Below are 17,333 nucleotides of genomic sequence, written 5' to 3' on the forward strand. Positions count from 1 at the left end.
AATCAGTAGTAACAACATTAATTTCTAATTATGAAATGAGAAACTATACTAAATATATTCAGTTGTTTTGACCTTGAAGACATACAGTTCATTTAAGAACACATCTCTGTAGCACCATCTCATCAACAATATTCAGCTAGACAGAATGGATGACTTTCTCACAAAGCATATACTAGTAGTGCTTGTCTGGTATCAAGTCTCTGACAACACTGACTCATTGACCCTACTTGAAACCAGTGAGCACTCTCTTCCTCAGTTGCTTAAATTCATCTTTATAATTCTGCAGGAACAGTTTCTTAATATTTTGACTTTTTCAAGTTCACATCAGTTCTCTCTGAGCCTTGAATGGTTTCCTTAGTTTTGATCAGATGGAATAGCTGTTTGTTGTTGTGAAAGACAGACTGTAGTTCATGATTTTGTTTGTTTGCTTTTGTTAAAGTTGTTTCTCTTGTTTTGTAGTTGAACTCTTTCATCCTCTAAATATGTCCATGTTGTTTGTATTGTTGATCTTGTCACTTTTCACTCAACAACATGACCTTTTGTGTAAAGTTGATTTTGTTGTTGCAAATTACAATGTAAATGTTTTTCCTTTAATGAAAATATACTGTAGCAGAGTTGCAGCCATGACGTGCCCTTGCGACAATGTCCCCAAAACGGAACCTGTTGTCCCGCATTCTTGTGTACTGCGGGTCACCTCCGGCGCACTCATGAGTCAACTGTGTTGGGTGAAGTATGCAAGTATTATCTGTAATTGACAATGACCTTTGTTTTGCATGATTATTTTGAGGCTTATACTTATGTACGAACTGTAAAGTAATTAAAATGATGCACTTGGTATCATTACTTGCTTGTAGTCAGACTGAGCTCTGATCGGCGGCTGAGATATGGTACACTGCCACATCAATTGCCTGAAATTCAAGCATCCCAGTTGCTTGAATTTTGTTCTGTGAAACTAATTTGTTACAAAATAATAGCAAATTTGATTGATTAATGACACATTTTAAATGTTCAAAATATCCCTAAAATAACTAATAGTGGGACACAGTGTTCCCTAGTTTAAAATTCCTGGCTGCGACACTGCTGTTGTGTGGCATGAGTCTCTATAGGAATTCCAATATTCTGTTGATTTTGTGTGGTTGTAATATCAAGTGTATTGTCTTTGTTGTGTGTTATGGAGCTTTATAAATAACAAGGTCAAGACGTTGTTTCGTGGAAAGAGCTTAAATCTATTAAAATTCAAATAGTTATGCATTTTGTTGATTTCGTAATAAATTAATCTAGCTCATTTTGCATTCTGGTATCTAAATCAGATGTATTGATATGATGTTTCTGAATCTCTGAAAGATTTTTCAATTCAATGCCCTACTGACTGATTGGATTGCTTCATTTATGTGGTGGTGTGGAACGGTGGAAAACAAATGCTGGGGTTTAAAATGGGATTTAGCATGCAGCAAAATAAACAAAATGCAGAGGCGTCAAATTGAATTTCGCACAGCAAAATAGAAAATAGTTATTTTGACACGGATTGGACATCATAGTCCACTTCCATCAGTAACTGAGCAGGCTGGGTATGTGCCGGGGTACGTGCCATCTCTTGCTGGGTTGGCCCCCGGCCCCCTTCTTGGTAAATTGTAAACACGACCGTAGCATGTAGCATTGATGTAAAAAAAGAGTACACGTAGTACGAGTATAGTACATAACTGCATACTACGCCTACTGTTACTGCATAATTTACGAAAACATGGATCATCAGGAACTAAAATATACGACAACCTTTGCGGAAGTTGATGTGTGGATCAGTGGATGACTATAACGAACGAACATATATTTACATATATGAACACACCCCGAGCACTGACCGCTGCGGTACGGTTTCAACAACAGTAACTTACCTTCTTTATGTTGTATATCCGCGTCAGCATACCAATTCCTCTCTCGTTTATGATCGACAGCTTCTCAGCCAACTTTTGCTGCGCTTGCGTCATAGATCGCGACATTTTGAGATCTTTTCGCGCACACGATCTTCTTTTATGTCAACGACTACATTCACTTCGTCAGCGGAGAGCCACAATATCTACTTCCTGGACGGTATGGGTGTGGAGTTTTCACTGTTCCTGCTTTACCCACAATACACCATACCGTAATAAGGTAAGCGCTCCAGCTCCCGTGTGAGGGCGTTTTCCACTACGCAGACCGGACTCTGCTAGCCGCATTGAATTTGTGGTTATAAATAAGTTTTTTGGTGGTGGAGGGACTGTATTGTAATGAAATAAGCTTGTTGATATTCGTCTTTCACACTCATTGGCTGCTTTTTCAGACTAACCCCTTGTACTTCTATTTGTTGACTTTACATATTTACTATGAACTTGAAAACAAATTGCATGAGAAGGGTCTACTACATTTTTAGACTTTGTTAAATCTGTCTTTGCATTCTGTGATTGTTCGCACTTAATGAGAGTGAAGAATTGTAAACTGTCTACTCTTATTAGGACAATAAAACATTCCTTGAATGCAAAGTTTGTTGATGTCTGGAAGAAAACCATAGAAAGTAATGAGAAACGAAATATTTATTGTAAGATTAAAACTTTTAAAATATGAGAAGTATCTGTCTCTCATTCAAAATCCTTTTGATAGAATAGCATTAACAAAAACAAGAATTTCAAATCATATTTTCCCAGTTGAAGTCGGTCGCTATAAGAATATTTTTAGACACCTAAGACTTTGTACTTTATGCAAAAGTGATGTTGGAGATGAATTTCATTGTATTATGATTTGTCAAAGTGTATCTGCACAAGATTTAAGAGATACTTACTGTAATTCTATTGTGATATTCAGGCTCAGCTAAAATATTTTGACAAGATGTCCTTCTTCAATTACATAATGTCTTGTTTCGATGATTCCTTTGTGCATATTACTGCAAAGTTCTTTAATGAGCTGATGAAAGCTTATAACATGTAGGTTTGCGATGGTTTTTTCATCTCTCTCTTGCGAAGTTTTTCGATCTTGTAATTCTTTTGTTTTGTATTTCATTTTATGCCAATGTCGCGTATGTGTATACGGCTAAATAAATATATAATAATGAAAAAAATAATGATATTTACAGTTATGTAAACTTGACATTCCATATTGATGTTGGAATAAATTTAACTTTAAAATTAAAGGTTTGACTATGAGACTCAGTTTGAAAATTCTTTCAGATGCCACCACAGGGGATAGTAAACATGACTTTGGGGAAAGAGTGTGCTTCAATATGCCTTGTCAATCTTTGATAATTTAAACAACCCCTTGATCACGCTCCTACACACTGTTGTTATCAATCCAAGGACATTGATCTCACCAGAGGATTATCTTGATCAGTTTTCAACACCAACTGAAAACCACTGGTTGGTAGTTAATATAGTGGGTTGTAGAAACGACTATTGGAAATGAGCATGCTCTATAGTGTTCCTCTTCAATCTGTGATATCTCCAATCAAGACATGCACTCACTACCAACAGTCTTGTCTCCCTTTACTTGACACACTGGCTGCAATCCTTGATCACTTGACCTTGGCACTTGACCATACACTGTTGTCATAGTCAACAAATGACCCAATGTATTTGACCTTATGAGATGATAAATCAATTGGTCAATATCCCATGATATACAAATGAAACAATCTATTAGTATATCTATTGATGATGACATGTTGATTTCATCCTATGGCTGTCTCACTAGTCATGTGTGAAAATATGACAATATGGTAGTATGCTGGTTGGCAATATTTCAGAACATTGAACTCTACAAAGCACACATTTTGGAACACTTATAGCAGTCGTACAATTGTGATATTTTAAACAAATCCCTTAGAAACTGAAAACCAACTTTACTAGTAGGTGAGATAAGCATTTCGTATTAAAAATACTCAAACCTGCCTTACAAATTCAATATTGTTGATTTTGACAAAATTTAAATGAAGCAAAACGAGAAGATCAAAATGCCAATCAAGCTGAACACAGCAGGGCAAACAATTTTTAGATGAATTTATCAAAATGCAAGTCCATGCAAACTAAATCTGATATGTACTTCCTTTATTATTTGCATTTTTTAGTTATAGCTCATTCAAGGGGTTTGTATATTATTTGAAAAAATTTATTATAGTTGCGCTAAAGACAAAGTTGCAATACACTCATACAGTTATGACATGCTGACTCCTGACTCATACCACATATTTGCCTTCAAGATTGAAGATTTAAATGCATTGCAAGTATCAGAAAGTAACTATTGATATGAAAGAGACAGAAACCTGTAAACACTGTACACTGAAGATTTCTTACTGCTTTAAAAAGATGAATAAATTGTCCAAAAGGGACAACCTAATTATAGGCATAATTTTAAATATCAAGTTACTCAATTATATATTTAAAAGGTAGAATGCGCCTCAGGGACACAGATCCAAAAAACTTTACAATACCTTGGTCTACCACTTTTAAGGGCTCATTTTGTAGCTGATGGAGTAACTAAAGCTTTTGCAGGCTTTTGTGAAAATTGAAAATTTAATTTCCCGTACAGATTTCATACAGGGATGGCAGCCATCTTGAATTTCAAGTGTCAGTAAAGTTAGTTTTTTCACTGTACCAAAAGGTGCATGATGATCTCTGATTTTATTATAGAGTTTGTAAGAGCATGTTTGAAAGTTTCCCTGAGAAAGTTTGAGCAAGGCGCATATTACTTTAACTGATAAGTTTATTTCACCACAACTCTTTAGCCAAATCATTGTGTACATGTTCTCACTGGCATACCCACATACATATATGAATGACACACTAACACGACTAGCTACTCCTTTCAGACATACATGCAGCACACTCTGCTAAAAATTCAGATATTCGGTTGTTGTAACTGGTAATTTGTTTAATGATTCTGGAAAAAAACAAAAGAAATATACAGATGGCGTCATAACCCAAAAACCAAATTAAAAGCAAATCTTGTTTTAACTTCATTTCGAAAGAATATTAGGCAGTGATTTCTTATTATACAGGATTGCTTTGATATATACAAAACAGGTAGCTGTACATCAAAGGTACATGCCCATTAACATGTTATAGAAAAGGGTTTGAAAAATATGACAATATGACGAAGTAATGGACATTTCCAAATTGCCAATGCCTTAAAAAATATGACTGTAGTTTTTCACATTTTGAAAAATTATGCAAGGAACTGCATTCAGATTTTTCTTGCATTAACATTTTTCTTTTCACAATTCATCCTTGCAACTTAGCACTGGTACAGTAGTTAAAAACAGGTCCTTTTATAAGAAATATGACTGATGCTACCTTGGTATCTTAACAGAAATTCAATCGAGGAAATACAACAACAATAATTCTAAAGATGTCAATTCATTCTTGTGTTTTGTACTATGTACACAGGTGATGTCATCCATACTCAAACTAACGCCAGAAATTTTGTATAATTATTTACAAACAGAAACTCCTCTGGCCATGTAATAATGAAGATCAAGGGACTGCATGTTTCCTAAATAATGGTCAGTAATGCCCGCATTGAAGGAAAAGAATTATCCAGTTACATCAATGCACAAGTTTCTGCTACACAACCAAGAGTAAGTCAGTGTGACAGTGGTAGACTTAAATGAATGGCCTGCATATATTTCTATTTTTAGCAAATTAATGTACCGGATAAGAGAGTTAATGAGTAATGAATAAGTCTAAACTGTAAATTTACAATGTTGACCAAAAATGAGGAATTTTACTTGATATCACACTGGCCACCATAAACAGAGTGATCTAAGCTGACAAATCTTTGAAGTTTGTGAAATTTGACAACAGATTTGTGATAATTGGCAAACTTTGTTAACCACTGATTCATCTGAATATGTAACCTTGATGACCCTGCTCTGACTGTTACAATTCACTGTCAAATTTAGCACTTCTTGGAAATAATCTTGATTGCCTGACGACTCAATTCCAATGCAATGATAAATAATTTGAAAGTTACCTCTGTATCCTGATTATTGGACACTGCCTGACAAGGACAAGAAGTGGTGCAAAGTTTACAGTGTCACCCAACTGACAAGATCATTCAGCTAACACAGGTAAGTGAAATCAAAATTGAAATTGCAATTTAATCCTCTTGTTCAAGGATATTTTGTTTCACGGAAAATTTGATTGATGTAAGTTCTGTCTCAGTTCATTTAAATAATGAATGTATGATGAGTATTTTCCCAGCTGGATGAAGACAATATTAGAGAAGAGCACGTATCACATGCACAAGCCAAACTTAAATTGTAAGTTTCAGTCCTAGATGGAATATGACATTCAGCTGTTTCTTGCTTTCTGCATTATCATCGAATGCTATGAAAAATTTAGGGTGTAAACACAGTCCTCATTTCATCATTTTCAGATCATCCAAAAGAAGCTACAAACCAAATCTGAGACTGTCCTCACGAGTAGTTCCTGAAAAAACTTTTGAAAAAATTAACAATACCTCAAAATAAAATATGCAATTTGTTTGCCAGTTTAAATTTGAAATACACTGTGTCACGATTAGTAACCGTGATTGTCCCTACAAAGATATGTCAAAATATCAAGTAATTCTGTTATAGATGGAACATTTTTGAAATTTCTGAAAAATCATAATTAATATTTCTGTACATTTTGCATAATTCTGCAAGCAACATATATAAGATTCCATGCAGCTCTTGAAAATCATTCTAATGTCCAACGTAGCTATACAGGTCAAATTTGAAGCAGTAATTTTTGTGTTACGACCTCCACAGCTGTGGTCTACAGACAGACAGACACACAGACAGATGGGGTGATTGACATTGGCCTGTTTGTGAGCCTTTGGCATACAGGGGCCAAAAATTAACTTGGCTTCTGCATGTGATAGAAATTATTTAGACTAAAGACTTCAGAGATAATATATTTCATTTCACTTACACTTGTACTGCACTTTAAGAAGATGCTGCACAGTTGAGAAATATGGCAATACCAAACCACACTTGAAAAAACATCATTGCTGGTTTTTTCAATGAAAAACATACAATTCCAGATCAGAACTTACAATATAAAGTAGTGCTGAGTAAAAAGATGCAAATAATAATGATGCTGAAGTCTGGATTTCATAAAAGCTACAAAAAGGTTGATGTCAAGGAGTTTCATAATGTGATGAATTCAACAGATGTTTCCCTTTGGATGGGACAAAGCTACAAAAGATGATTACATAATAATCATACTGAAAGTTGTAAATATCCTGAAAATGTGTCCAAAGTTGTACGCATAGTTGTCAAAATATATTATATGTAAAGCAGATAGATGCAGATGAATATACCCATGATATTTACACAAATTTCTGTATATTTTCAAAATGTTCACAATTTTCTAATTTTTGTGAGCAAAAAATAACATGAAATAATTTTCCCCAATTTTTTTTTGACGGGCCATTTGTAGGTAACATGCAGGTTTTGCCTTTATCACTGTTAAGGAGTTTCCTTATGCAAAAAATCTATTGTCATTTTGTTAAAAGACAAACTTCACTGAAGTTGAAAAATAATCTGAAAAATTCATTTTTTGTCTTTGTTGTCACTAAAAATTATAAAAGCTATTCAATAAACCTCTTCTTCGGACCACGAACACGCCCTGACCGCCTTATTGTGTGCTTGGCATCTCGACATCTCTGACATACAAAAACATCTGGAATGTTGGATTTGCGGATTTTAGCACAGGAGAGATGAATCCAGGTTTGACATTCAGAGCACTCTATCATTGGCCTACCAGCAAATGGTTTATTACAGTAACATGTGATTAAATCGAATGAATCTTCACCTGCAAACAAAGAAAATTAACATTTACTAGGATTCAATATCTCTGCTAGTCAGCTTTCATATGATAACTCATTACATTGCTATATCATATCTTTCCACTGTCCATATGCAATTTTTTTAAACACCTAGACACAAAATATCCTTAAAACTAAAATATTGTCACTTTCTTTAGACTCAAGAAATAGATGAAGTCTGCATTAAAAATAATGACTGTGATAAACCTGTGGTTTCTGAGATTTTCCCCTCACGATAAAATAATTTTGGTAAAAATTTATAAAAAGAAAGAAATTGCAGATACCCACTTAAGAATTGACAAAATGTAATTAAATCTACTTTTCCTAAGGAACATACAAGCTTTAATAAAAGCAATCTGCCTGTAATTCTGGATTTTTCATTTGCACTATTTTCACATCTACTTCATTTGCATGTTTTGGGGAAACATAGTGATATTTTTGGTCAACCATGGTCATTTGCCAAAACTTATCTTCCGCCTATGATGCATTTACACACTGACCATAGAGGCAATACATACAGAAGTTGTAAAGTTTTACAGAAGATGAACAAACATGCAATGGAAATAAAATGATTCAGATAAATAAAATAGGCTTATTGTGATTAATGGCTATCACTGTTTACATGATATCAATATTAACTACTGATAGTAACAGCCAAACTGATGTCCTTTAGTCTTATTCCCTAGTGCTTCCACCTATTTTGCTCAGTGCAGCGATCCTTGCACCTTGAAATATTTGGATACACATCAAAACTTGTGACTGGCAGGCACTATAAGCCACAGATTCATACTCACCATCTTCACGGATGTCATTTCTTCTTTTGGGAATTAACGTTGAATTAGTGCTGCTACTACTCATTGTACTACTCATACTGTCCAGTGAATCACTGCTATAACTACCAGCACTGCTACCACCACTGTCGAGAGGGCTGCTGTTATCTTTCCTTAAAAGTTCCTGTTCAGATAATAAATATTGATCAATGAAGACGCACCGATATCTTTGACATGACCCAAGCTGTGTAACTAGGTCACATACCCGCTATCATGATACTGCAAACCCCTTCTGAACAATGCAGGAAGCCCTTCCATATATGGTAACACATGAATAATTAATCACCTCCAGCTCTGGGTATTTACCTAGTGGTGGTACCCACATTAACATGACAATTCTCATTTACTACATGCTATTTTACTTTTGGTCACGTGAATTGCTGAGCAGTAATTTGCATTAAAATCAATGAAGTGTCTTTGCAGAGGCCATGTAGCTGCCTTCATGGTGAAGTAACCTGTTGGTTGTTTGACGCTGGTAACAGGAATTGGTGAATGTTACTGTGAACAATAGGATTGTACGTCATGTATATGGTCATATGCAATGGATGTGAACATTGAGGTATGGAGAGAAGTATAGCAAGGTACACTACCTGTTGTTCAGCTTCATAAGCCAGAACCCATGTGCAAAACATATTGAAGTCAGCTACTGTTCGTCTCTTCTTTGGCTGAGGTGAATACACCTACAGTATAAGAAAAGTGTAACTGTAACTCAATTTCATTCCATTCTAGCTTTTAGATATATACTGAAATTTGATGATTGTAAATCAATTTTATGCAATTCTAGTTTCGAGATGTACACCAAAATTCGGTGATACCATGAAGAATAATACGTAGGAATATTCCTTGAACATTAAATCCTCTTGTAGAAAATAATACATGCCACAGAAATACTTCTAGAAAAGTACAAGATATTTATCCTGTTATGACATACACAAGCACATAAAATCTTGGATTAGGCTTATGTTTCATGACAAGTCTTGTCTTTACTATTGCTTGGGAACTATGTCACCCTTTATCCAGTCCCTCATGTTATTAGCCAAACCATGTGAAACCTAGTAAGCTCTGCCAAGTTACTACGCAAAATTTAGATGCTGTTACAACACTGAACTGAGGCAAAATCTTGCTATGACAAACCATGGATGTAAAAAATTATTTTTTACATCCATGGACAAACCAATGGCAAATATCTGCTCTACCATTTGCACATTCTCTTGAATAAATTTAGTGGGGTTCTAAAAGTCACATTCTTGAATATTTATGAATTATTTGATAAGGATAGTATTTAGTTTCAATGGTATGGGAAGTAAGAAGCTTCAAAACTCAAAACTGTATAACAATTGTTTGTAAATATATTCCTTGAAATTTTTTTCCGAACAACTATGTCAGGTGCTGACACTTCTGGTGGGAAGGTAAGAGACCTGACTGTACAACGAACAGAATGAATAAATAATGTAGAAATGTTATTATTTGAAGTAGTTACTATGAAACTTTGAATGAAAATGTCTCTGAGTCCAGCAAGTGACCTTGTGTATACTGGGCAAACAATCTGCATGAACATGAATATATTATCTATTGAACACTGTTGTAGTGTACTGCCCCAAACAGCATAAACAAGCATCCTTTCATACAGGTATCAATGTAGCTATAATTTGGATTTTGGTTCTGAAATGGTTGATGTCATTATATACCCGTCACAAGGCAAATAATATGTTGTTCTCTTGAACAATACTGGTCGTTCACCAACCATGAACCTGAAGCTAATTTCGCAATGTTGAATGATACACCGCCCTCGACTGCGTCCACTCTAAGCTACTGTAACCTCCTGTAAAACCATCTGGAATACTTGATCCTCAAATCAAACTTGGTCAGTCTCTCTCCACAGCAAATTGCAAACTACAGCTTTTGACTTCGAGTCATAAACCGATGGTTGAACGTTTTTTTTCCACATAACTTTATATGTGACTGTGGCCATTTGTTAATGTTCAGTTTCATGATTGTTCGTTATCGACAAGCCAGATTACATTGCTTGTGTTACCACACGAGTTGACGTCCTTTCCGAATGCCCTATACTTTCTCTCACAAAGCGAACATGCACGGTATACCTATCTATGAAGTCAACAAATTAAATTTGTAAAAAGCAATCTTTATCATACTATCTAGATGTCCATGAGAAAAAATCTCACTTCCCCTCGTGTTTCTGTGTAGTCTCTCTGGAGTGTATGGTCGGTATAGTTTCACAATTTCGAAGACGTACCCTGAACACTGAGCGCTAGAACATGACATGAAACGGAGATTCTGTTCATTTAGTGTTGTTTACAATCTTTTGCCTAATTTTGAATAGAAACAACGGAACTGACACTAGCGGGCTGACGTGGAGTCAACGGTACAACGTACGCAACCCGTGCTGCCATTGCAAAGGACAACAATAATTCAGCAATATGGCCGCCATAAAGAAACGAGAGCAATGCGTGTCAGTCGAAATATTGTCAAAACCCGGCATATTCTTGACGATATTTTCTGAAGATTACAGAAATGAATATGAAACACAAATTTTTATGAATGGATTAGAGATTCGTCGATCACAACGATGTGATTTTCAAGTATGCAACGCAACATTGGAACAATTAAACGAATTTAAACCTCTGCCCGAACATACGCAACGAGAGACATAAAACATAAAATATCGCAATAACTAGTCGATGGATTTTTACAAAATTTCGGTAGCCTTACAATAACACCAGTGCAAAGTCCTCTACGAAATTTTAACAAAATCTGTGGAGAAACTTCCGAGTATGCAATGTGTTCATTTTCGCACTCTCATATGGCCTGAGAATGAAGTCATGGCGTCCCGTGAAGGTTGTTGAAGACAGAAGTATCGTAACGTAAGCTGCGTACAATGGTCAGACGGACTTACCTCATTTTCTTCTTTCTTTGGTAACTTCATCATATTTGAAGCTGAAATATGATTGAAACACATCTGGTGAATCATTTGGGGGTATTTTTCTTACAGTGAAAAGCCTAGTCTGCTGAGCGCAGTCTTGTAAGTACAATTTGCAAACATGCAAACACCATGTTATGATGAAGAAACGATTTTGGCCAAGGCCGCGTTTCGTCCGTATACCGAAAGCGTTCCTCGTACAGCTCCGTTCGCGAGAAGGAAAGGGAACGAGGGATTGAAAATGACGAAAGTCATAGATTAGAGAAAAGCATGCCTTATTGTTCTGTGGACAGTTGGTTGTGTACGTTGTACGATCACAAGCTTGACACGGGCAATGCAGTAACACAGTTGTTTTGTGTAAAGGCAAGCTTGACATTCTAGTGATATCTGCTAACCAATAGGGTTTTTGGAACTAACCTTCAAAACGTCGCTTTCCATTCAGTGAAAGAGTAAACTCACAAGTGGACTTTATCGAATACTCGATTAAATTGTCGATTTAGGGAAGAATGTCATCAAATGGATCCGTGAGTATCCGGTGGACGTACTGTGGAAAAATGATACAACGCTGCTTTTACCCACAATGCAATTTACCGGAGGCGTGACCTCTATTTACATACATAAGATTATGTATGTAAATTTCATATCCATGACGTAAACAAGACCGTATCCCTGTCACACAAGATCCTGTGTGCACTCATGTACAGACGTACGACAACTATTTGGTACTTCAGTTCGCTTGTGAACAGCCTCAAGAAAACTGCAGATCACCCGGTTCTTGTGAAGGGCCGCCAACGGAAAGATTTATATGATAAGGCATTTCAGAACATATTACGAGGATATTGGTCGTTATTTTAAGCGAAGGACACACAGTAGACTGCCCCACCCCCTCCCCCTCGCTTAGATTTTGTTCGACAGCAATAACTGGCTGGCGTTCACCCCATGATCTACGCAACAGCTTGCCACTAACGCGACATTCTGCGGAAGTTTATGTCTTCAAGTAATTCTGTTTTGATATGCCCACACACTTACCCGAGGTCCAGACGCACAGCACCAGCATGCAGCACCTATGTGTAAGCTTAACTCCCCCCCCCCCTCCACAAAGATATCAAAGTAGCGAAACAAACGCAATAAAAAGAAATGAATAATTTGGAACAAATGCCCGCGAACATAAGAGATAAACGATAACAATATTTAAATGAGTTTCTATTATTAAAAATGCTTATTAACGACAAAATATCACTAAAATAAACAAATCTACACCTTCACATTGTACAGCACTGTGGCACTTCCTCGCTGGGCACATGTGTTTTCTGAAGAAAAATAAAGCAAGTTTACGGTTATCAGCAAGATTTGCCATGATATTAAGGCAAGAAAAGTATCTAAAAATATCGTGACGGAGAGGAAAAAGAGGATCACAAAACCCATTCAACAACGAATAAAATCAAATGCCATTTCGAATAAAGTAGGTCGTATGTTGTCATACGCGGGTTTGAATTTTGCCCCTGACTACTCGGCATACCTTTGTAGGATTATATTAATTTTCCTTTGCATTTTGACTTTTATAATCTCAGTTGGAAAAGGAAGTCAGTGTCACAATTTAAATCATTCAAGAAGTAAAGTAAAAAAGTTATAATTACCTTGGTCGCTTTTCAGATTCTTTCTTGTCAATCTCACAATGATCCATATCATAATTTCAAGTAAACATAGTCTGTACTGATAATATATATATATATATATATATATATATATATATATATATATATATATATATATATATACATACATACATACATAGCTTGTTTCCAGAACAATCTCATTGACGTTATTTTCTCCACCTTTTGACTTTCATTTTGGTTATTGAGTTGTCACAGGCGAAAACAGCATTGCAAACGGTATAATGTATAAACTGTAACAGCCAAGATAATTTCTACATCATATTATCTTAAATATTAATCTGATCACTGTTGAAACCTACCTGGAAAGTAACTTACTTTTGTCACTTGATGGTGGTCCGTAGACATGGGTAACGCTAGATGTTTAGGCGAGGTTTTCTGAGGATGTAATATGAATGTGTATTTTAGCCTGTCTTTATAAGAAGCTGCCGAAGGTCAAGAAATGAAAAATACAATACTTTGCCGTTCTTCAAAATTTGTAAAAATAACACAGTTGACATTTAATGTCAAAACACTGACGAAGATACAAGCATTTGACGTTTTAACATTTTGTTGAAGTTCAAACTGCACAAGTGTATGCAATCGATTGTCAGCTTACATACCCGAAAGGTAGGGAAGAGCTTGTTTCTTTCAAAGGGATATCTTCTAACGCAAGACAGGTCAAATACGGAGTACCTCAGGGTAGGATTCTCGTGTAACTTATATAACTTATATTTAACTTATGTAACTTATATTTATATTATTTGCAAATGGTCTCCTTTTAACTTTGGAATCAGTCGGCTGACGACGCCACGATTAGTGAATCTGTTACTGACATTGTTGAGTTGAGAAACTGAATACCTAAATGAACAACGTAAACACGTGGTGTAATGATACTAAATTGGTTATGAATGTGGACACATGTGGAGAACATAAAGATATTGCTTATGACAAATACACAAAGGCTTTCCAAACTTCTGAAAAATGATGTCATTTAAAATAATTTGATGCTTAATTCAGTGACGTAGATCAACTATACTTGGTCTTATCATCGATAAACATTTAACATGGAGATATTATATATGTAAAGTAGTAGTTAACGTCATGAGCAGAACTATTGTACTATTATTACGTCGAATAAATGGTTTTCTGCCGATTGATAAACGTATATCTTGGTCTATATATCTGTTATACAATCAATGTATTGCTGCACTACTGTGTGATGTAGTTCTAACCACAATGTGGAAATTCTGTCACTTCAAAACATACCAGCTGCTGCACTTTTGGTGACCCAGTCAAATACAGAACAGCTGTTTTGTATATAGGGTCATCGACAGTTTGACAAACAACATTTTTCAAACATGTTTACCAAAATACATGTCATGTCAGACTTATTAAAATTAATTATGTTATATGCGATATCAGACTTATTACTAAATTATGTTATAGCTTTGTCAATACTAGTTCTACCTTCAGATTATATTACTGATAATGTATCAGATTATCCAGCATTGTGGCCAAAGATGTTGTCTACATCTACAAATTAACTGGCGTTGCCAAAACTATAGAATAATAGCAATAATGCACCCCTCCCGACCCCGATGGACTCAAGTAAACTTTGCACTCTATAATGTACTCGGCTCCGTCTCGTACATTACGTTGTGCAAAGTTTGCTTTCGTCCATTACGGGCCGGGAGGGGGTACATTATTGCATAAACAAACACTTTATATTTTCCGAATTTCAAAGCAAAACATACTACTACTCTCAAAATTTAGTCATCTTTAGTGCATCGGAGAGTATTCGACCCAAGGGTTGGATATTTTCCTTCACAAGAGTGAATTTTTTCAGGTCAAACAAAATCAGATAATGTGAAATGTCATTTGTTAAATTCATTTCTTTAAAGCTTCGTCCTGCTCTCATGCCATGTAACTTTAATTACATACATGCTGCAGTTGTGTTTTCATTTTTGTTACGGATAATTTTTACATAATTTGTACCAATTTTGTTCTCTACTGTTCTGCCTAAGTGTTTAGAGGGTCCCTGGGGTGAATAGTGGTTACGGCAAACTAAGTATCCATTGATGGGCTCTTTATATAAACATTAAATCATCGATCAATCATTCAACCAATTGATCGTTTTCCGATACTCGTTTCTGACATTTAATTTCTCGACAACCTCGCGTTGTTCAGAATTTCTCAAGAACACAACTTTGCAATTGACTGATGGATGCCATGTTTTCGTCAAGAGTGTAGTTCATTGAAATTGCATTTGAACGAATCAAATATTATTTTATCCCGCCATTCATCCTCGAGATTATTTATTTCCCCATATCTGAAATTACTCGTATTTCTGAGTACCCGACATCGGCATACCCTTGATACATTTGCAGAAAGTTTTGTCACCAATAAAGTAAACAGTACACAGAAACTATAAAAGTTGAAACCAAATATGCTTGACTCTAAAAATACTCAAACTACTTATAGTACACTTTCCATTTGACCTCATCACTACAAAATAATCTCCGCATCGAACATTAACGTTAAGATTCTGGCGATATGAACATTCATATCATCATCTGAAACACATTTTCCCCGAACGAACAAAATATGATCCGCCTTTTGATTTGTACAACAGCTCTATTCCATACAGGATACAAGAAACATTTGCTTATCCTAAGGACTTTGCACGTGATTATCTTACAGTAAGGCTGCGTTCACAAACATCTCTGGGGGACGGGAGATTTGAGGGAACTAAAAAAAATTGAGGGAACGTTAATTAGGGGGACTTGAAATATTGAGGGACTGAACGGGGGTGGGTGGGACTTGCCCAGGCTTCACATGTCGCTCTGCAAAAGTGTAAAGATCGAATTGATGCTTGACCCACCGAACACATTTTGGGAATCGAGAAGCAGTGAGGAGAGCTGGAGTTATTGGAGGTCTGTGCACTGCCGTGTGTGGTTGACAGTTGCAGCTACAGCCCCCCTCATATTATTCACTGTTTATAGACGGCGAAGTCAATACTGTGGACGCTCATTGCCGTACACATTTTGTAAAATAACTACAAGTGCGTGACTCATAATTAGATCGTAGTGCAGTGGGGTATTTTTGGAAGTGTACAATGATCATGTAAAATTTTTATCTGAAATGTTGATACATATCATATATATATATATATATATATATATATATATATATATATATATATATATATATATATATATATATATATATATATATATATATAGGTAGATAAAAGTCCGGAGCTGGATTATAGATTAAAACATTTATTCGCTACTCAGAGTTTCGTGCATCTTGCGATGCAGTCATCAGGCAACCTGATGACTGCATCGCAAGATGCACGAAACTCTGAGTAGCGAATAAATGTTTTAATCTAATAATCCAGCTCCGGACTTTCATCTACCTATAGCTCTAGTTCAACTATTGAGCACTCTGCCAGTCCGATGAAGACATCAATCTACGTCCTGCTCGTATATATATATATATATATATATATATATATATATATATATATATATATATATATATATATATATATATATATATATATATATATATATATATATATATTCATAACATATTATTCAAACCTTGATTGTGACTAATAATGACTTATATGAATCTGTTGGAAAGTCAGCTTTTCCAGATTTTTTTCAAAGTGATCAGTTTTGCCTTTTGATACAAGGAAAGGTGACACATGTTTTGTCGTGACGTGTGCAAAAACTGAAACCAGTAACCTACTATTGCCTAGTATTCGGACTGAAGATATAATTAATTTGGGAACTTCAAAAATTTTGTGAGCTGGAAGGAGGTCGGGCTACTTGAATTTTTGAGGTTGTATGGGGGGGGGGGTTTCCTTCAAAAAGTCCCCCGTTGGTGTTTCGGAACGCAGCCTAATAGCTAGCAAAAGAAACTCTTACAAATTCATCAAGTATTTGACGTTATTATATCATTAAAAGTATCAACGAATGTTTTGTAAATAATACATTCATGGAAGATCACATCCATGTGACGGTATATTGACATTGCATCAAAATCAGCCATGATTACTTCCAATTG

General features: G+C 35.5%; 2 protein-coding genes and 1 long non-coding RNA gene across 3 annotated transcripts in view; 1 reads left to right on the plus strand and 2 right to left on the minus strand.

Annotated features, from left to right (window-relative positions):
* The window catches only part of LOC139114728 (nck-associated protein 1-like), a 38,399-nt gene extending 36,283 nt beyond the window's left edge, over positions 1-2,116 (minus strand). Inside the window, exon 1 of the mRNA XM_070676603.1 lies at positions 1,893-2,116. Coding sequence (XP_070532704.1) covers positions 1,893-1,997 — 105 coding nt within the window. The 5' untranslated portion in view covers positions 1,998-2,116. The remainder of the gene's footprint in view (positions 1-1,892) is intronic.
* Positions 2,117-4,872: 2,756 nt separating this feature from the next.
* LOC139114729 (PHD finger protein 13-like) lies at positions 4,873-12,191 on the minus strand. Its single transcript, XM_070676604.1, has 5 exons — positions 12,022-12,191; positions 11,581-11,621; positions 9,257-9,346; positions 8,631-8,790; positions 4,873-7,823 (listed from the first exon to the last, which is right to left on the minus strand). Exons 2-5 carry the CDS (start codon positions 11,611-11,613, stop codon positions 7,600-7,602), a joined length of 507 nt encoding a protein of 168 aa, XP_070532705.1. The 5' UTR covers positions 11,614-11,621; positions 12,022-12,191; the 3' UTR covers positions 4,873-7,599.
* On the plus strand, positions 9,086-12,159 carry LOC139114730 (uncharacterized). Its single transcript, XR_011547940.1, has 2 exons — positions 9,086-9,247; positions 11,008-12,159. It is a non-coding gene; the product is annotated as an uncharacterized lncRNA (long non-coding RNA).
* Positions 12,192-17,333: the final 5,142 nt, after the last annotated feature.

This window comes from Ptychodera flava, chromosome 16 (assembly GCF_041260155.1).
Source record: "Ptychodera flava strain L36383 chromosome 16, AS_Pfla_20210202, whole genome shotgun sequence".
Lineage (NCBI taxonomy): Eukaryota > Metazoa > Hemichordata > Enteropneusta > Ptychoderidae > Ptychodera > Ptychodera flava.

Coding starts and splice junctions, on each gene's coding strand:
- LOC139114729 (XM_070676604.1), bottom strand. CDS start 11,613: ATGATGAAGTTACCAAAGAAAGAAGAAAATGAG. Junction 9,347..11,580: donor CAAAGAAAGAAGAAAATGAG/GTAAGTCCGTCT, acceptor CTTATACTGTAG/GTGTATTCACCTCAGCCAAA. Junction 8,791..9,256: donor CTTATGAAGCTGAACAACAG/GTAGTGTACCTT, acceptor TTATCTGAACAG/GAACTTTTAAGGAAAGATAA.